The following is a 21,244-nucleotide window of genomic DNA, read 5'->3' as shown; positions in this document are numbered from 1 at the left end:
TTACCTCGGTGTCAACAGCTTTTAGCAGCTTTTAAGCAAATCCGGCTGCTCACAGTCGAGGCTCACGTGGGGAAGCCATGTCCGTGTTGGCTAAGTGGATATGCCATCTGCCTCGTATTTCAGCGCCACCTTTCGCTTTTTTTCTAAGGCACACCACGGTAGAGTGAGTTGTTGGTACGTGATTTCTGTGAGGCAGGAGCTAGCGACAAAGTCCACGGTCCTGTTTCACGCACTCTCACCATACACTCCCATGAATCTGCAGCTTTGCGCGCGAAATGGTGCAGGAGTGTTGTGCTCGACCTTTCGCCCCACACCACCCTGTTATTCCGGCATTCTGGTCTACAAGTGCCATTTTCTGCTCCACGTCTGCCGCTTGAAAACCAACCACTCTAAATGAGACGAGCCGCTTTGTTTCTCTTCTTAACAAACCAGTTCATCCTCGTTTCTGTATACCTCCTCTCCTTTCGTTTCTCCTCTATCTCCGGATTGTTTCGCTGCTGCTGGCATGCTCTCTCCTCCATGCAAATGGTCGGAGAGGAGAGTGAGGGCGCGAGGGGGTAGTGACCGAGCCGCGCCGCACCACGGGCGCAGGCGGAGTTGCTGCTGCTTGGACAGTACACCGAGCCGGGCCGCGGGTGCAGAGAGAGTTTTTTGCGGCGAGGAGAGGCACATTGCAGCCTTGTTTTAATATATACTACGACAATAATACGAAGATTGCGGTTCTCTATATCGAGCATGAAATAGTGATCGATATACATCCAATACTTTGCAAAAACTGATATATCGCACCCAGCCGCTAGACTGCCTTGAGAATAGACTGTGAAGCCTGGGAGATGCTTGATGACCATGAATTTAGCCACCATCTTATGGCTACAAATGTTATTATCTCCCACCTGCGTTTGTGTCCCTGCAGGACCACAAGTGAGAGGAGAGGACTGGCGCTCTCGCTTGGGACCTTATCAGCACTACTGTCTGCGAAAATCAGGAAATGTCCATCAGGAGGTGTGGATGTAAGATTCATCACTGTCTGAAATACGTTATGTATTTTATCTTATTTCTATTCTATTTTTAATATTTCTATCTCTTTCTATATTTCCCTATACTATATTTGTTATATACATTTTTCTTTATTTTTTCTTTTTATATAATATTTATTTTTATTTCTCGTATATATATATATTATATATATTATTTCATTTTTATATATTATTATTTCTCTCTTAATAACATCAATAATATATATATCTTATCTTATTTTTTTGAAGTCTATATATTATATGTTAATTTATTTTATTAAATTTGCCCTTTTTCATATCTTATATATTATTATTATATCTAATTTTTTTAGAAGAAAATGGTCCATTTTTTCACCATGCACTTTACACTCCCCGTTGGAACTTGTAAGATTTTAGCTTTTATGGTTTTATAGGCAGCAAGCCCTCTAATTAGCTTTGTAGAGAAAAAGTACTTGTAGTAAACTGAGCTCACTTTTATTTCTCCTTTTTTAAGGCTCATGGAGACACTCTCGAGGAAGGTGATGCAAGTTGGTCTACTCATAGGCTACGAAGGTGAATGGGATGCCTTTCCTCAGCAGATCTTCAATGTGGCAGTTGTGGTCGAGGAGACAATTGTGCTCCACAACCTGAAAGATGTGGCTTTGCGATGCTTCTTGGACTAATATATTGCTTCAGTCTTCAGTATACTCTGGAAATGAAATATTCATTTGAGTTTATCCAGAGGGTTGTTATGAAGATACAGCCAGACCAAGCCTCTGGAGGAGTGGGGTGATTAAAATACATTTAAAGTGCAATCAGCATCAGAAATATTTTTACCCCGGGGGAAATTGGTTTGCGTGATTAAAAGAATTGAATAAAACTATGTATATAAACACAAGAAAGTCAAGTAGAATGTCCAATAAATACAATAAAATACAAAATATTTGTTTAAACACAAGAAGCTAACATAAGAATGTGCAAAAACAGTATTTAAAAAAGAATAGAAAAAAAACGATATAAATATAAGAAGTTAAATGAAAGTTCCAACGAAAGATAAAATAAAATACATTATGAATATTTAAATGAGCATGATAAACGAATTTAAGAATGTGCAATACATATATAAAACTATTTACCTAAGGAGTTCAGGTACAAATGTGCTCCTTGTACTACGACCTATTGCTGTATTAGCATTAATAAGATATTCATTCAGATTTTTTTTTGTTTCCTTTGCAATTATACAGTTTTGTCTTTTTACAGCAATATTGAGTGTAGTTGAAAACTGAAGTAGTTTTCCGGTTTTCCTACAGGCCTCATTTATAAAGGGATCTACGCTCAAAAAATGGCGTACGCCAGTTTCTACGCAATGTTTGCGATTTATAAAATACTAACTTGACGGGAAAATGTGCGGTCCTCCACGAAAACTCTAACCCATGCGTACGCACTAAGCACAAAAACGGGAGAGACGAGAAACTGCGACACCGTTGGCAGAANCGGGTCTTCCCACGAGCCACTACCGCTTGGTAGAGGGACGGGACGTAACAACTACTTATGCAAACAACATTGAATCTGGACTTGAAATTATTCTGATTAAGCCTACATTGCAAATAAGACAGACAGCACTGCTACACACACACTGCTACACACACACACACTCACACCTCTTGTTTCCTCCGCCACATCTCCTCCGTCCATAGCTCTGGGAAAGGTGAGCTTGAGCTAGCCAGGGGAACGTTGCTAGCGCAGCTAACGTTAGTGCTAGCATTATCCACGTCTTTAGGTGGCTCTTCTGATGATGTAGTACTAGTAGCAGCTTCACTTGTAGCTTTGGTGCTGCTAGCCTCTTTCTTCTTGTGAATGATATAAGTAAAACTGTTTGCCTGCCATGAGGTTTTCAGTAGTGAATGTGAAAGTATTTCGGTAGTGTGTGCGTGAGGTTAATTTATAGTTGCATGTATGAGGTTGAATTTTCAGTTGTGTATGCGAGGTGTCCACTAGTGAATGTGAAAGTATTTCAATAGTGTGTGTGTGAGGTTAATTTTCAGTAGTGTGTGTGAGAGGTTAATTTTCAGTTGTGTGTGTGTGAGGTTAATTTTCAGTTGTGTTTGTGTGAGGTTAATTTTCCGTTTTGTGTGTGTGAGGTTAATTTTCAGTTGTGTGTGTGTGAGGTTAATTTTCAGTAGTGTGTGTGTGAGGTGTTCAGCAGTGAATATGAGAGTATTTCAGTAGTGTGTGTGCAAGGCCAGATGTTTTCAGTAGTGTGTGTGAGGTGTTCAGCAGTGTATATGAGAGTATTTCAGTAGTGTGTGTGCAAGGCCAGACGTTTTCAGTAGNCTTTAAGCAGATTAATGACCTGACGTTTAAAAGTAAGACAATCATCAAGCCAAGGACAAGTACTCAAAGTGGTTACCTGTTATAAATACCTAGGTATCTGGCTTGATGATTGTCTTACTTTTAAACGTCAGGTCATTAATCTGCTTAAAGGGTTAGACTAGGTTTCTTTTTCAGAAACAAGTCCTGTTTCTCATTTGAAGCCAGGAAAAGGCTAGTCACTGTGACCTTTTTACCTGTTGTTACATCCCGTCCCCCTACCAAGCGGTAGTGGCTCGTGGAAAGACCCGCAACATAAAAACAACCACGCCAAACACAGAATTTTGTTAACGACGGGCATTTATTGGTAGCACAGCCGTAACTCATATGCATGCCTACCGGCAGAAATGAACCAAGTCTGGAGGACAGCGTAAAACAAAAAAAAGAAGAAGGGGGCCTGGGCCAGCCACACCATGGGCCGTAGGACCCAGACTTCCCTCCTCTACCCAGAGGTCCAAGCACAGCCTACTGGGAAGGAAACAAAGCCGCGAAAAAACCTATGCTAATATCCTCCAGAGTTCACACAATAAAATACAGCATAAATATGTATATCCACACGAGGCGAGAGGAAAACCACGGTCGTCATCCCTCGGTTTCAAGACGGGAAAAGAGAGACTTCTTCTCTGGACTATGGTGATTTGATCTATATGAATGCACCTGCCCATTGCCTGGAAAAGTTAGATGTCAAAGCACTTATTCATCACTGTACCCTGTATGCCAGGGCGGGTCTGCCTTCACTAACTGTACGGAGGCTCAGTCATTGGTACATGTTCATCTATAAAGCCATGTTGGGTAAACTACCTTTTTATATCTGATCTCTGATCTCTCGACGAATTGAAAGCACTTATTGCCTGAAATCTCATGATGTTGTTTTATTAAATGTGCCAAGTGCTAGGACTGTCTTAGGGAAGAAAGCTTTTAGTTGTGCAGCTCCACTAAATTGGTCTGCAAACATGTTTAAAACTGAGCACTTTGGTTCCCCTGCTTCATTTTAAAACTCGGCTGGGTGACATGCTGTTTGATACTCATGGTACCTTGTCACTGTAAATAGAGTTTGTAAACTGTACCCTGTACATTATGTTGAATGTCATCCTTATTGTTGTTCTGTTGTTTTTATGTTACATGTGTAACTAATGTCCTGCAGGTCACCCTTGAAAAAGAGATCTTTTGATCTCAAGGGGCTTTCACCTGGTTAAATAAAGGCTACAAACAAGCTATTGTGCCACTTCTCCCCAATTCGGAATGTGATTGTATCGGAGAAGAGGTAGGCCTATGTCTAAAGAAATGTCATTTGCAATAGAACTGTACCAGATATTTCCATACAACGACTGGTTAGTGTTCAATAGCACCCTAGACAATTCAGTAATGGTATATTTTTTAGGGATTTCTTTTTTTCTTATAAATGAGGGAAAAGTGATGGAGTCCTATGTTCCTATCACCAAAAAGTACAATTTCCGTCTAAACTTAAGCTAAGTTTACAGGACTATAATTCAGTATTTCTTTAGTTAAATAATTGTCTGACTATTTGGTGATGTAGGACAGCCACTTGGTTCATACCTCAGCAAATCTGAAGAGGAAAAGATTGGCCATTCTCAAGTTATGGGCTTTTTTGTCACCTTTCCCATATTCGGACTGGTCTAATTTGGCTCATTTGGTCTACCTCACCCAATCAAACTTGTAACTTCTATTTACACTACCACCACCACAGCATTAATAAAACATTGTTTCAGGCCATTTGGTCAGCTCAGCCAAAGGGGGAAAATTGGCTATTGATTAGGCAATTTTTGCCAGTGTTTATGTACGTCCCTATTATAAAATCAAGTGCTCAGTACATGTCCTATGAGCTCTGTATTATTCAGTTTCTAACATGTTCAATTATTCCTTGTGGAAAAAAAAGAATCGATTACATTCACCTAAACTCGCTTGACTTTGCATGCTTTCCATGTTAATAAATTGATTCTTGCCATTCGCAGTGCGTCATTCCAAAGCTATAACGCCGATATACACAACCTGAAAGTGGCCATCCTGTAGGGGAATACGTCTCTACATGAAATGTTTTAAAAGAGCAGGACTCACTCCTGTTAATACTATATACTATTGGGTAGTAAAGGGTTACGTGCAAACAGATGTACTGCACTGTATGTACTGAAACAAAGAAACATTTAGCAAATGCATTCACTTTAACCCCTCCTGTGTCAATGAGTATATCAATACATATCATTACACACGCTCACTTTAAACATCTTGAGGCCGCAGTCTGATGAGAGTGTACTGTAGCCCATTAACACTTAATATCCTTGACAATTGTTTCACACTAACAATAATGGCTTCCATTCTAAAGAGAGACGGCAGCATATGATGGCTTGGCAACTCATACCCAGAGCTTTTAGAAAGATACAAATTGCTCTCCTGCCAATTCATCGAAAGCCAGATTCAGCTACATACTGTACATCTTCAGGCTAATTTAATTGAATGAGGGAATAAAGGTTTATCATATTTATGTATTCCTCAAATCATCCTAAAAATTTGTAAAATTGAAATAAAGTTCTAAAGCTTTATGAGGATATATTAGTTGTCTGCAGAAGATTTAATAATGTGCCCAGTTTAACTTCAAGCCGAGCTCCCAATGTTCCAACGCGATACTCTGAATGCGTGTTCATACACAAATGGTCTCCAAGCCATTGTCTAATTATGAAGCTAAAGACCGACATTGCACCACTTATCAATTTGAATAGTGTTGACAAAAATCCTGCATATTAATACACTGGCAGAATATGATCAATGTGTGAAAGCTGCATCTTTGTACTGCTGGAGCGCATACAAGGCCTACACCATCACTTACTTTCACACATGTGTTCATCTTACTTAGCAGGGGCCACTCTGGAGAACACAAATATATGAAATGGGATTAGTCAGCAGGCTAGCAAATGATCATCACACAAAAACATCTAAGCCAGGCAAACAAACAGGTCCCTCTAATGATTTCCCAAAAAGCCATTTATATATTTGTAGATGGGCCAAAGTCACACACGCTTCATATGCTATCGACTACGAATGGTAATGGCACAGTTAAAACGGTCACGGTGTACTAGTTCTTTATTTCCTTTCACGTCAATGTACTTGTCAACATGACACCCGCTCCACGCATTGTTAAATATTTTATTCACTCTCATCAATAAGATGTCTTTACTGGGGGATTGTGTTGTGGCTCGCTGTGACTTCTACCACTTGTCTCTGGCTGTGAAAACATCGAGTGTGAGCTCCATGTGAGCAGATGGGGGCTTGTGTGGGTCAACGGGACATTGGAAGCATTTTTTTTATATTTAATACTGAATAGCCTGGCATCAAACTATTCATATCTTTGGATTACTTTGGCTAAGTACATTCAGTATACAGCTTTTGTGTTATTATAGAAATCTCAAAGTCTTCACTGTTTGTATATTGCACCTGCTTTTCAAACCAGTTAAACCCTTACCCTTTTTTGATTTTCTAAAAACACATAGGCTAAAGAGTTATTTTCTTATTTTCGTATCTTATATGCAGTCTTAAGCCATAAGGAATACAAAGGAAATCCAGAAGAAATATCCCTAAACATGCTCATATACTCAAGATATATACATTTACTGTAAGAGAGCCAAAATAAGATTGAATATTGGAAACGATCAAAAGTTTACACAAATATGACTCTAAATAAAATGCTAATGCTGTGTATACTATGTGCTAGCTGTTTTGAATTATCAACAGTTAGCTAACACGTTTGTCATATCAACGTAAAAAGACAATAATATTTCCTCATATATTTTCAGTGTTGTGTTACCAGCTTGTTTCTGCTGTTCCAGCAGTTAGCATCACAAGGGGTCCCTCGAGAAAAACAAACTAGCCCACATCACGGTCTTAATGTCACCAGCGCTATGCTAAAGGTGGCTAATGCGCTAAGCTAAAGGCAGCAAAATGGCATCTAGTCTCTCATCTTGTTAGCAACTGCCGTTTTCAACACACGTAAAAGCTTCATACATTTACAAATGGTCCAATAATTACATTCATGCAGATAAAGTGGATTTTTCTTGGAAACGAGCTAAAGTTATGTTAAAATGCAGTGTTACTTACCAAATTGCATCTGATCTGTTGATCTATGAGATCTACATCTCTTAAATCATCTCAAGCACAGAGGTGTACAATTTAAAGGGGCAAGTGTTTATGGATAAGCAAAACATTAAAAAAATTACCCAACTTCAAATTGAATGAAAACTACATAAAGGACATGAATACATTGGTTCAGCTAAGCCATGGACTTGGTTCATACAGTATGGGTCTGGTTGTTGGTGCGGCAGCAGTGTATAGGCAGAACCAATATCTGGTGTTGTGAGTGGCTATTTTTTTGTCGTTATTTCTGTATTATGGGATGAGATAGCTCTGAGTGACAGGATAAATTGAGGTCGGGAAATGGAGGTCAGACAAATACACTGTGCACCATGGCTCACAGATTTTTTGCCTCTAGCTTTTGTTGATATTGGGCTCAACAAGGTCTCCCTGATGTCACAGATCCTCTCTCTTCTGCTGTATGATATCCATCAGTGATCCACCCCTGCAGTGGCCGCTTCCTGCCCACAGGAAAATACCCATTTTCTCATTTAATGCCTCAGGTTTAACTCTCTCTTCAGCCCTCCCACACTGTCCATCTCCTGATGTTGGCTGAACACCACCACCAACGCTTTGACTGACCGCCCAAATCCAGCTAATGATTCCTATAAACTGGAATTGATTCAATGTTCGTGTCGCTCTGTCTGCTTCCCCCCTGTAGGCTGGACCCAGGCTTTATCTCACAGATTCTCCAGCTGTTGACCCTTGTTTTATACTATTGGGCCCCTGTTTGTCGCTTCCTGTCTGGCTTTACTGAGCGATGAAGATCCCTCTGTGGTACCTGGCGGTGCTGCTGGCGTGTCTCTTCACCCCTGGACGCAGTGACTGCCCGGGGGACTGCGTGGCCTGCGGTCTGCTCCTGGAGCAGCAGCAGCTGCAGCAAGCCTTCAACACCATGGTGAGTACGTGAGGGTGTGCATGTGTGTTGATAAGAGCATCCACCTTGGCAACAGTGCCTTTAGCACCCTGATTAAAGTGTGTTTGTATATTCAATCACGATAAGAGCTTCTGCGTAATGCGTTGTTTGACACTACTTTGTGCACTTTGTTTGCCTTTATGAGAGTGAATATGGGGGAAGAATAATGTGATTTTTGTATCTTTCACATGCTTTGAAATCTTATTTTTAAGTATTTTATCAAAAGAAATGTGTGTACTTTTATTTGTACGGTATTATGGTGGTTAAAGGGATAAAAAGCATATGAAGTACATATTTAGTGTCAATTAAAGCCAAAAAGCCTCTACACAAATCTTTTCCAAACTATTTTAAACCGATAAGAAAGAGAAAACTAATCATGTAAAAAAGGAAATAAAAAAGGGAAAATAATACGTAATAAAGATAATTGATTTCCTCTCAAATATATATATATATATATATATATTATTGTATAGCAAAATGTCCAGTTGTAAGAAAAATAAATAAAGAAGTATTTGAAATAATTTGCAAATAAATAGAAAGGATGAGGGAAAAAATAAAGAGGGGGAAAAAAATAAAGAGAGAAAAATAAATAATAAAGAGAATACATTTTTGTTTAGAATCTAATTGTGAGTGTGTAGCAAAATTGACAATTGTGAGAAATACAATCCAGGAAGTCCTGTTTGAGTAAGAGACCAGATGTAGTGATGAGCACCTACTGCTAAATATAATTCTTAAATAAAGCTGTTTATTTCTGAGCTCCTCAACATTTTAGAGATCCATTTCCTCCAGATAGAATTGGTATTATTTCTGTTTCCTATTGGAGGGGGTTATTTACATGTGTGAGTATCTCCATCACTTGTGCAATGCTTCGTGACCAACATGAAGACACCAGCTTCTGCACAGAGAGAACGCTCTCTGAATTCAAACCCAAACTCGAGTGCAGCACACAATCTCATTTCCAAACAGTGTGAGACGCGTCAGCGGGGTAAAAATAGTCCGTGGGCGTCCATGAATAGCTGTAGAATGGCTAATTTAGCTGATAATGATGCAGAGAAAGACAGCTGGGACCTTTTTGGGAGTTGTAATAGAACTCTGCAATTGACTGCTGCTCGGTATCATCAGCCGGGGCTTACATCGGTGACTGACACATTTTATCAGTTCCTCATTGTGTTAGCTGCTTTCCCATTGAGCCACAGATGGAATCCGCCAAGCAATTCCCTTGTTTCCCCTCTCCAGACTGAAAGAGTGTGTGTGAAGACACCGGTGTTTGTTACATTGTCAAGAGCATTGATTTATTCGTGCACACACCTACACACCCGACTGCACACGCACCCAGACACACTCACACATCAAGTGTTTCCTAGTAGCTTCCCATCCACTGACTGCACTCAATGCCAATCTTGAAGGTAAATGCCAGCAGATGTATACATTTGTGCTAATCATCTGTGTAACAGCTTTTATTTACATAATTCTAAGCAGCTTCTGTATCATTTTTCTTATATAAAATCCTGATACATTTTTAATTACCTTCTTTAGAGGCCATTTGGTACACATAGCTGTCTGTTGTGAAATCATAACTTACAGTTTAAAGTGCAGCAGATATGGTACTCCTTATTTTTGTCAGTAGAATGACATCGAGTTTAGATTATTGTACACCACTGAAGTAGTGATGGAAGAAGAGTTGTAGCTGTGATATGGAGAAATGAAATCGAAAGTAATACTCAAAATGTAAAGTTAGTTAGGAGATATAAAGTATTAACAAAAGTTTTGAGAAACTTCACACTGGAATAGGTTCAACAACAGCCAATCTATAGGGGGAAATCTAGTTTGGTTAAATAAAGCAACTTGGAAAATGTAGTTAAAGAATACATACGCTTAACACAAACCCAACGTTTTTTTAAATGTCTCCGTTTTAAGGGGTTCTATAATGCTGCAGTAATTCCTCGGTAAAGAGATGAAAATATCCTAAAATATAGTTTTAACTTAATTTATTATTACTTAAAACTTTTTTTTTTTTTTGAGGTGGCTAAAATGCACTTTTTTGCTGCCTCGTACAGTGAATATCTGTTTCTCCCAACTGGGGTCGTTACGCCCTTTTTTATGCAACTTCTAAGTAACTCTACCCTTTCATCCTTAAACGTATGATGTGATGTAGTTAGTTATCATGATTAGACGTCCTCTTTGTTTTAGTCACATCAATAATCCCATATGGTCTCATAAGATAACGTGTTGGATTGATGGTTGCATCATTATCATGGCATTTAGACAGTTATGTGTAGAGTTCAAGTGTACACCATGGGGTGGCCAGGTAGATAACAAGGGTGACCCTTAATGCCCTTGTTCCCTCCATTCCCTAAATACGTTCCTGTAAGTGAGGAGTTTATGTCCCCTATCCCAACAACAACATAATCCTATTTAGTTTTTAGTTTTAATGACTTTGTTTGATTGATGGCAGAGCTTGTGACAAAGGTCCCCAGCCACAATTGAACCTGGGATGGTGTGATTAGTCTAACCTTCACATCATTTTTAAGTCCAAACCGTTAACCATTCTCTTGACAAAATAAAGCATTTTAAAGCATCCACAATATGGATGAATCTTACAGCCTTTTTTATCTTATGGCCTTCACACACACACACACACACACACACACACACACACACACACACACACACACACACACACACACACACACACACACACACACACACACACACACACACACACACACACACACACACACACACATAAACTCCTTTAGATTGCTCCGTTGATCAGACGTGGAGAATCCCCTGGTGTGCTCATTTAATTTACGATGGATAATTAATTTCCGCTCATAGATTCACAGCGGAACTCCCTCTCCTCTCATCCCTTTGATGTGAGCAGGTTTTCCCTTAACAATGCAATTTATCTCATTTGTGAGAGATTTGACGAGTAAATGGGGTCTGGAGTTTAAGAAGAAGGGAGAAAGGAGAGATGTGCAGCTGTAGCTGTATTTACTCTGTCTGTAAAGAAAGTAATGCATTGTGGTTTTCTACTTTCAAGAGTATTAATGGAAAACTCAGTCCTATCTGAATTGAGGCAGCAGGTTAAGTGTTTGGGCAGAATTGTTTCAGGACTTAAAATGCAAATATTGGTGCACTTGCAAAGTTTTTGTACGATGGCCTCTCCTTGCAAACACGCTACGCAACGGCTTAGGAAAAACACTGCACTTTCAACAGTGTTAATGTAAAAACACTACTGTGCCAAAAGAACATGCAAATTAATAAACATATTCACCAACACATGCACAGCATTTAAAAACATTCACCAACTTGATGAAACATTGTGTTTTGTCAGTATATTTGAAATGACTAGGTTAGCGACATTAGCTAGCTAGCTTACAGCAAATCTGTAATAATATCGGAAGGAATTATGCTGTCACATTGTTAAAATAAGCCAATAAATCCTACATTTGAGGTTGGTTTCCAGTGACAGTTGGCCAACTTTATAATCCCCGAATGTCATTGAGTCCCAGCTATGTGCATCACTGTTTAGTGTCCCTGTTTCCGTTGTGAGCTTCTTGTAGCGAATAGTAAATATTATTATTTGCAGCGTGTTGATTATGCAGCATCTTTAGTAAACGCTGCACGTATTTCTTAATTTGCATGTGTTTTGCCATGTGTGTTCTTTGTCATTTGCATTTTTTTTGAGCATCGTATTTGCAGCACGATATTCCTAATGGAAGTGTTTTGGGATGTTGTAAAGCCTTTGCCCCTTGCCCCTGGTGTGGCCACCATAGTTTTGGCAACAAAAACAAGAATCATAGCTGATAAAGCAGATGAAACAAAGTGGAAATGTTCTTCATTTGTCCTTACAGTACCTTCATACTGGTGTTATACTGTAACTGCCAACTGTCAGGTGTGATTATAATAAAGCCGCACAGGGAGTCACTGATTTGACTCTGACGAAGCACATTCTACATAAAAAGCGCTATTCCAAAATACAATGCATATCATTTTAAGAGCAAATGTATCATTACCAAAAGTTGAAGAGCCAATCTGAAAAAGATTGGACCTAATTAACCTGCTGTCCTTCAAACCGACTTGTTATTTCTTCCAATTTTGTGCTGTCAATCACTTAGCAAAGGTAGAAGTCCCATTTACCAAATGATGGACGTCTCATATTGGCACGTAATGTTCCGAACACGGCAGGAACAGCTATCCCATTAACTCCCATGAAACACACGCCATCCATGTCAAGAAACTGCTTTCTCAGCCTGGGTGCGGTTGTACAGAAAAGTTGTAACACTTTTCACGTTAAAAAAGAAGTGTGATTGCGTTCCATAAATGATACGATGACCTTGGACAATATATCTATAAACCTTGCACTCAAATCAACCTAATCAGCTTATTTGCGAGATATAATACAAAACTACTTTATGCATCTGGAACTAAAGTGGGAAATTATTCAATCATTAAGAGGATTTTATCTTACTCCTCCTCACTGATGGCCTGATTAGTGATGAGGCAGGAGGTGACCATGAGTGTCTTTAGAGCTGCATTTTTCGTTATCTTTATATGAGAAATGGCTGCAACGATCATGTGTGACAAACCCAGAGAGAATGACAGACTCTGCAAACTCCCTCAGCTCTATGCAGTATTTCCTTGTTTTGGCATATCAGTCTACAACTTTTTGTTAAGTCTCTCTGCTTTCATTACTATTTTCCAACTAATTTACTGATCACACACAGTACTGTGGTGCTACTATGGTACTGGTGAATGACGGCCCCCTAAAACTCATGGATTTTGTCATGAATGTATGCTGCTACTGTATGGAGTAAAACATTAGGCTAGTAGCTTGGCTAGTGAGAAATGTCAAGCCTCACTGTGTCACAATATGCTGTTGTCAGCCTGTTACCGTGTGTTTTTTTTAGGCCCTCACGTTACACCCGTTCTGAATGTTATTAACAGGGGTGCACACAACTTTCTCAGTGAGGTACTCAGATGAGTACTTGGAGTCAGTGTTTGGTACTCCAACTTCCGGCTCCCCTCAAAGTTCCCATGAAGCCCTCTGTATCGCGAATATCAGCGGGTGGGGGTGCTAGTGGAGTATGATGAAGCCCTCTGTATCGCGAATGTCAACGGGGGGGGTGGGTAGTAGTAGTAGAGTGCAGAGCTTCGTGACCACAGAGCGTGTGAACGTTGTGATCAGCTGTTTTAGCGCAGTGCTGCTGTACAGGCCGACGTTAACAGCAGCCCTGTCTTTGCACACGGAGACCGACTCCGTCGTCCGGTGATCTAACCGCCTTATGGAAAAGCTTCACATATACATCTGTACGCAAATGCGCTTTGTGACACAAGTGACGGTACGCATTTCAGATTGTTGCCGCGCATGCGTACCTGCGTACCACTTATGTGCACCCCTGGTTATTAACCCATTTTGTGGCAAAACTATACCTAACTGCACATTGTGAAACAGTTCACATTTTTAAACATGTGGTTTAATCCATTGTGAACTACTAAAACAAGGCTTAGGGTAGAGGCAACAAAACAACAAAAGATCATGATTTGGGTTCAAATCTTTTTTTACATAACGTACGTTATTTTATGTGCATTCAGTACGTAGCTACCGTTAAGGATCTAAGTTAAGTATGTTATGGACACGGAAGGCAGTCTTCTGGGAGTGACGCTGTCTTTGCCACTCTTTTATAGGTTATATAATAATCAATAATAGAAGACAACATGCTGCTAAACCCATGATGACACAAATCTATGCTAACGATGATAAATAACAACGACGATCTAATGGGATAATAACACGTGAAGTGAGTGCATGTTGCCGCCTGTGGGGATTTATCTCTTTGTTTGGCCATTCTGAGAAAGTGTCAATACTCTCCAATGAAACACCAAGAGTCTCAGCAGCCTGACTAAAGAGTAGGAAAACCTACGGATTAAGTCTTTAATTGGTTTTCAGGCCTTCAAACTGGTTGCCTCTAAAACTCTCTACAGTACTTATCCCCCGGCTGGAGAGTGTTTTGACATTAAGTAAACATAAAAGGACCACAATCTTAAACTTTGTATCATTCTAGAACCTAAACTCACTCTGTCTCTCTGCAGGTGTGCTTGCTGGAGTGTGAGGGTCACGTCTCTGCTTCGATCACATGGGAGGTCTGTAAACGTGCTGTCAAGCTATCGCACCATCCCACACTTTCCGAGGTAGGCGCTCTGTTCAAGAGAACCGGAGAGGAGCTGGAGTTGACCTCTCTTGACCTGAACTCGGACAGTGAACTGCTGCAGTCTGCAACCGCAGAGCACTTCCAGGAGGGGGAGCAGGAGGAGGCCCCCTTTGAGCAGCGCAGTGCCCAGTATGACTCATCACTGCTGGAATCCTCCGAGGAGGGGGAGGGCCTGCAGGGCCTGGATCTCAGTCTGGAAGAGAGGAAGCAGAGGAATGTGGAGAGTGACAGCCAGCTAGAAGTGGAAGAAGATGACGGCTCGGAGGCCATCACCTTATCCAAACGCTTTGGTGGCTTTCAGAGGGGGCGCCATGGATACAGGAAGCTGATTGGCTCGCCCATTAGGCCCCTACAAAAGCGCTACGGCGGGTTCATAGGTGTCCGCAAATCAGCCCGTAAATGGAACAGTCAGAAACGTGTGAACCAGCTGCTCAGGCAGTACCTGGGCATGAGGAGCAGCCGCAGTGGCCGGCTCACCAACAACCCTGTAACTCGGGTGTGGAGGCAAAACAAACTGTAATGTATTTCTGTTGCTCTCACTACCCCAGTTACCTCGACCAATCATGTTTCCAGCAGCTCACTCCAATTTGAAGTGTGACGTCACCAACAGACTCCGCCATCTCGCTGCACCTCTCTCTGTGTCTCTCAGTAATGAGGAATGTTTTGACCTTGATGTCCTTCTTATTAAGCATATTTTCATGCCATTATGTGAAATAAAAATAATTAGAGAAGTTCAATTGAATATATTTTTGTGTGTTGGTGTAATAAAAGGGGCCAAATGAGATCGGAAAACAGGTTCACTGCAAGCTTATCACCAGACGTGAGCCTGAGGGTGTGACATTTAAAGTCATGTTTAATGCACTTTCATCAATGTGTGGATGGGACTGAAGTAGCTTCAGTTTTTTTTTTGCACTCTGTAGTTTGTTACAAATGTCCAGCTCTCATGTAATAGACTTAATTTTGCTACATATGTGTCCTTTTAAAATGAAATGGACCAATTGGACCAGCACGGTGCTTTCAAGATGGTTCCATCAGACGGTTGGACAGTGCTAGCACAAACTATTAATTACTAGTTAAAGAATCTAATTTTCTGCGTGAGGAACATAATTAATTAAACACAACAGAGGTGAAATTGGTTTTCTGAAAGCACCAAAGCTCAGCATCTCCCCTGAAAGAAAAAAAGCCTTGTTCTCATTGCTGAGTATTGGCAAAAACACGTCTTTGTCCTTTCTAATGTATTCTGATTTTGGCCATTTATCCGGGGTTATTAAACTGCAAGCGATGATTTTCTCTTACAGGAATGAGCAGCAGGTTGTCAGGCTCCATGAGGTTCTCTAAATGGAACAACACTGTCCTCTAGTGTTTGAGGAACAAACATGATGCCTTTGGATTCTGACTGGGGATCAGTTTTGCCGCGTTCTCAGCTAAATTGTATGCCATTTTGGATTTGTCTGCGGTTATAGTAAATTAGGATATTACCATAATATGTCAAACATTACATGTCACAGTCAAATTTAGAGATCAGAAAATCAAAAATAGAAAATAGAAATTCCAGTTTTGTAATCCTTCATTCTCTGAGTAGGCTATTAATAGTTTCTGTATGAAAGATAACGGATTAGACACAAATATTGTTGCATTTTTAAAAGATTCTTTGGAGCCCCCATTGACTTAAAACTTGAACATTTGAACACCCTTCCTCGAACTAAAATTGAATGTGCATCATTCATTTAACTATTAAACATAACTAAATGTCACCCATAACCTGTATCTGAATAGAATAGTACAGTTTTACTATGACCATAAATATTCAAATTTAAAAAAGTTTGATTAAGGTTGAATATTACTGCCACTCAATTTAAAAAAGCAATACTGTCTTAATATACAAAGGCGTAAGAAGCCTGTAGTAGCATGTTCTCCCTGCAGCCAAATTACAAATATGAGTTATATTATAATTTTCGTATGGTTCCTAATTCACCCTGCAATTATAGAAATTAGGCAGTTAAAGTCTTGTTAAGGCGTAACTCAGGACCAAGGAGAAACTAATTCCCAGTCAGTTTTCAAACATTACTCCACCCAAGGTTATTTGCACAGCTGTTAATGACACTGTAGTCCAATTATACCTAAGTGCATGAAGCACTGGGTGTGTGTCGCACGTTAGGATGGTAAAGGAGGTGAAACCAGCTCTGAAAACCATCGTCTTAATAAACCATTCAAGAGCAGAGAGATGAAATGAACTTTGCATGTCAGATGGGATCATTATTTTAAGGAATATGTTTCTGCCTGGGTGAAAAAGTGTTTTTTCCTGAAAGATCTTTACCCCACTTGTAGCTCACAGTCATTATTTTGCATCTTAATAGTATTTATTAATGTTTGACTATGAGGTGTAATGCCTATGGGTGTGTGGGTGATCGCAAAGTGTGTGACTGTGCACATGCATGTGTGCATTTCTCTGTCTATCCGACACTCAAAAAATTGAATTTGTGAATACAGTGTACATTTCAGACGACATTTCTAACATTATACCATTGTTCTAAGTCTTCATACAAAATGTGTATAGAGAAAACTACAATAAAATAGTTTGCTATTTCTTTTGTGGACTGTCATGGAGAAGAAAAAAATACATTTCAAGTTATCAGTGCTTTTTAATTTGTGTTTGACAATATATTTTTTCTCTTATTTATTGCTATTACAAACTCGTTTCCCTAACGCTAGTCGTCCCACTGTCATGACTCGATAGCTTCAGGGATAAAACCTTTAACACTGGTCGTATGCCAACACATGGGCAGGAAGAAAATATGAACTTGGTTGAGTCGAACCAATTTTAGCTTATTCTTGTAAGTTTATATTCCAACAAAGTGCCAAAAAACATGAAAGTTCCCAAAAAATAATCTGCCCAATACACAGGCAGAACGAGACAATAAAAAAAAAGGTATAAAATACTCGTACGTAACTCAAAGCACACAATATAATGTACATCATAACCACTGTGTAACCACTGGAAGAGAAGGTTGGAATAAAGAAAAACAGCCAAGTAGCAATCTAATACAGTGGAGCTACAGGGGCAGTTATATAACCTTTGGATAAAGTAGAAGAGTATTGTAGGCTTAGCACGTCACATGGTTAAAGTCAGTCAACAGTTAGCACCATCGCAGACTTCAGTTTTCAGGATCAAGTTACAAAGATACAGAAAAGTTCATTTGCATTTCTTCAGAAAGAAAATTAAAAGGTTGAGGCTACATCCACACGGATACGATCTCCGTAAACACAAGCGTTTTAGCACCGTTTCAGAAAGAACCTCCGCCAATATTAACACGCCTGATAACACACATCACATGACCATTCATTTACACTGGGTCTGCGTGTGCCGGTGTAAACAGAAAACTGATTGTCTACTGTGAGGTTAGTTGTTTAGTTCCAGAAAGTACTACATAAGAACAACAGCAATGGCGGAAAGTATCACCAGAGACGAGGTTCAACTGTTACTGACAGAAACGCAAAAATATTAAGGCGGTAAATGCCGTGAAAATAATCCATAGATTGGGAGTCAGTGCAAAGCAGATACATTAATGTTGTTGCTTTTCGGTAAAATAAGTAATAGGGACCTGTTGAAGTGGGAAAGGACAGGATCTACAAAGACATGCAAAAAGTAAGCTAACGTAAGCGTCATCATTTCAAAATAATCAGTTGCCTGTTAAACAACAGTACGCTGACATAGGATTTAAAAAGACCGTTTCCACTTGTACAAGAACAGTAAACTAGCGTAGGCTTTAGCACTTTCAAAAAACAATTTCTCCTCCTGTCAAGCAACCGTAAGCTAACATAGGCTTTAGCATTTTTAAAAGACTCTGTTTCTGCCTTTTCAAGAACAGTAAGCTAACGTAGGCTTTAGCATTTTCAAAATAAATGTTTTTTTGCCTTTAAAACAACAGTTAGTGTTAGCTTTGAAAAGACTGTTTCCACCTGTGCAAGAAAAGTAAGCTAGCGTAGGCTTTAGCCTTTTAAAAGACTCTATTTCTGCCTGTAAAAGAACAGTAAGCTAACGTAGGCTTCATCATTTCAAAAGATTCTGTTCCTGCCTGTCCGGACTGAAATCCCAGAATTTTCAGACTTAAATGGGGTCAGCAATGTTTCAAAAGTCTCTGCTTTATTGGTTCAAAATCACCAATTTTGTTATGTGGACACTAGGCGTTAATGTATCAATATTATGTGTTTTAACACGAAAAATGTATTTATGTGGATGTAGCCTGAAAATAAAAACAGAAATGTGTTTTTTCTTATAGGCTCTCAGGCCCAGGATTATATCCTCTTTTTGATAAAAGTCTCTTTTTATCATTCATCCATTCATTCACGTCTTCGTCTCTCATGCTCTCGCTCTTCATCACACAACAGTCTTTAGTCGGGGAAGCGCTGGCAGGCTTTTTTCCAGCGACAGGCGGTGCACCACTGATCCTTGCGCTCCACTCCATACACCTTACGGCACTTTTTGGCCTCACCACGACCCTTCCTGCAGATGCAAAGACAAAAATCATGAGGAGGAGAAGGGATGTGAGGAAGCAGAAAATGAAGGGGTGCTTACACCAACGCTTAATGTGATCAAACTCTATAAAGGTAGATGAGACTGAGGGAAGATAGAGTGATAACAAATGAAGAGAAGATTTAATCAATTTTATCTCTCCTGGCCAAGCAGTAAAAATGTGAGTTTGCAGGCGGCAGCAAAGTGGGAGATAAAATGGCCACCCGCAGGTGAAAAATATTGGACAGACACTGCAATCAAAAGAGAAAACAGCAGATAGATGTGTGGCCCCAGATCAATAAAGATTCATTTACACTCAATGTTCAAACTGCATGGCACCTCTCCGATAGTGTTCTGCAGTGATATGCCAAATATAAATCTGTCTGTCTATAACTGTCAAATTGTAAAGGTCATCATTAGCTCGCCCAACCACTCAATCCTCAAAATAATAAACTGCAGATACTATGATAACTGTTTTATAGTTGGAGTCCTAGGTTAGACATTTAGTGTGGGACTTGCTACTTTGTTGTCTTGTGTAGATAATTAATTTAATAACTTTTGATTTTGAGCATTCGTAACCAAAAAAAATACATTTGATGATGTCACATTGGTATTTAGGAAATTGTGATGGACATTTTCAACTAGTGTGTGATATTTTATTGCTTGAAAATCCTCTCAGCACTCACCTGAAGGAGCAGTGAGTGCGGGAGGGGGAAGCAGTCATAGGCTGCAGCCTGTTCTGCTGGAGCCACTGTTCCCCCACACTGACGGAGCGACAGCGAGGCTTCACCACCTGAAGAAACATTACCTCACATTTAGTACAAATGCACAAGGAGTATCATACAAGGGACAGAAAATGTGTTCCGATTATTTTATAGATATCTGTCAAGACATGTTTCGTTGTCTTCTTTATAGGTTATTATGTTACAATGTGAAAGAGACTAAATGATAGAGAAACATCATATAAGTCAGAATAGGACAGAAGACCCACCGGAGTGTTACTATGGCCAGAGACGGAGGCAGAGGGGTTCCAACCCTCGCACCCGGGGGTCCTTGAGGCCACAGATACCTGGACGGGGCTGCAGGCCTGGATGAAGCAAAAGAGGGAAGACAACACATGATCCATCTTATCGGTTTGATCTTATTTATTTTGTCATATAAAAAGTAAGTTTTCCCATTTTTCAGCAAAATTAGAGCATATATGGAGGTTTTTAGGAAAACACGAAAAGGGCTTTAGACCTGGTGCCAAAAGAATAATATGGATCTCGTTTTTTTTCCTTCTAGGTTGTCACGGTTGACATCACAGAAAGTCAAAATAAAGGTTACTTTATATTTGTCGTAGAGCAATAACGTTTCAGTAATATCCATAATACGAAACGTTATGAATGGGAATATCCACTTTGTTATATATGAAGTGTGTGACTAATTTAGAAAAATGAAAAAACGTGCTGATGAGTTCAGCGCTGTGGTCAGGCATTTCAAACCACAAGCCCCCAGCAGACATGACATACAACTCCTCCACTGGCAGCATTTCTATTCACCCCACACTCTCAATTAGGGACCAACCCACTGGATTTCTACATCCACAAGGAAATTAAAGACAAATGTGGTACAAAAATGAACACATCTCTATTGTATGAAAAATGTGTTAAGTTTGCACGGGACATTTTTCTGAAAGATTGTAGGTTTTTCTAGTCCAAAGGGAGCCTGATGATGTGAACATCGAGCTGTATCCACTGTAAAACCACACAGGGAGACTTCAAGCCTGCCTTTTACAGGCCGGTGAGAGTCTGGTCTCCTTGGGGGAGCCGGCCTGCCGACAGATTACTCTCTCACTGTCACAAAGCATCCATTTACAGGCCCAGTGGTGCGGGGTAAATGCCAGTGAAATGTGCTGCTTTGTGATGAATAAACAAAGTTGTTGCTCATTGGTTAGTGAGAGGGGTATCTGCACGGGATAGGAAACTATCACTTTGCATCATAAAATCCTGTATACACACACACACACACACACACACACACACACACACACACACACACACACACACACACACACACACACACACACACACACACACACACACACACACACACG

At 40.0% G+C, this 21,244-nt stretch overlaps 2 protein-coding genes across 3 annotated transcripts in view; one reads left to right on the top strand and one right to left on the bottom strand.

Annotated features, from left to right (window-relative positions):
• Positions 1 to 17,256, top strand: part of pnocb (prepronociceptin b) — a 28,933-nt gene extending 11,677 nt beyond the window's left edge. For both annotated transcript variants that reach the window (XM_010766286.1, XM_010766287.1), the window contains exons 2-3: positions 8,167 to 8,403; positions 14,518 to 17,256. In XM_010766286.1, the coding sequence (XP_010764588.1) occupies positions 8,266 to 8,403; positions 14,518 to 15,156 (777 nt within the window). In that variant the 5' untranslated portion in view covers positions 8,167 to 8,265 and the 3' untranslated portion in view covers positions 15,157 to 17,256. The remainder of the gene's footprint in view (positions 1 to 8,166; positions 8,404 to 14,517) is intronic.
• Positions 17,249 to 20,275, bottom strand: LOC104941231 (zinc finger protein 395-like). The gene is made up of 3 exons (XM_010766296.1): positions 20,141 to 20,275; positions 19,836 to 19,942; positions 17,249 to 19,140 (listed from the first exon to the last, which is right to left on the bottom strand). The coding sequence occupies exons 1-3, from the start codon at positions 20,273 to 20,275 to the stop codon at positions 19,029 to 19,031; spliced, it is 354 nt and encodes a 117-aa protein (XP_010764598.1). The 3' UTR covers positions 17,249 to 19,028.
• Positions 20,276 to 21,244: the final 969 nt, after the last annotated feature.

The sequence above is a fragment of the Notothenia coriiceps genome, unplaced genomic scaffold, assembly GCF_000735185.1.
Source record: "Notothenia coriiceps isolate Sejong01 unplaced genomic scaffold, NC01 NC01_scaffold00003275, whole genome shotgun sequence".
NCBI classification, from domain to species: domain Eukaryota; kingdom Metazoa; phylum Chordata; class Actinopteri; order Perciformes; family Nototheniidae; genus Notothenia; species Notothenia coriiceps.
Note: the sequence above shows the minus strand (reverse complement) of the source record. Positions and strands in the feature narration are given on the sequence as shown.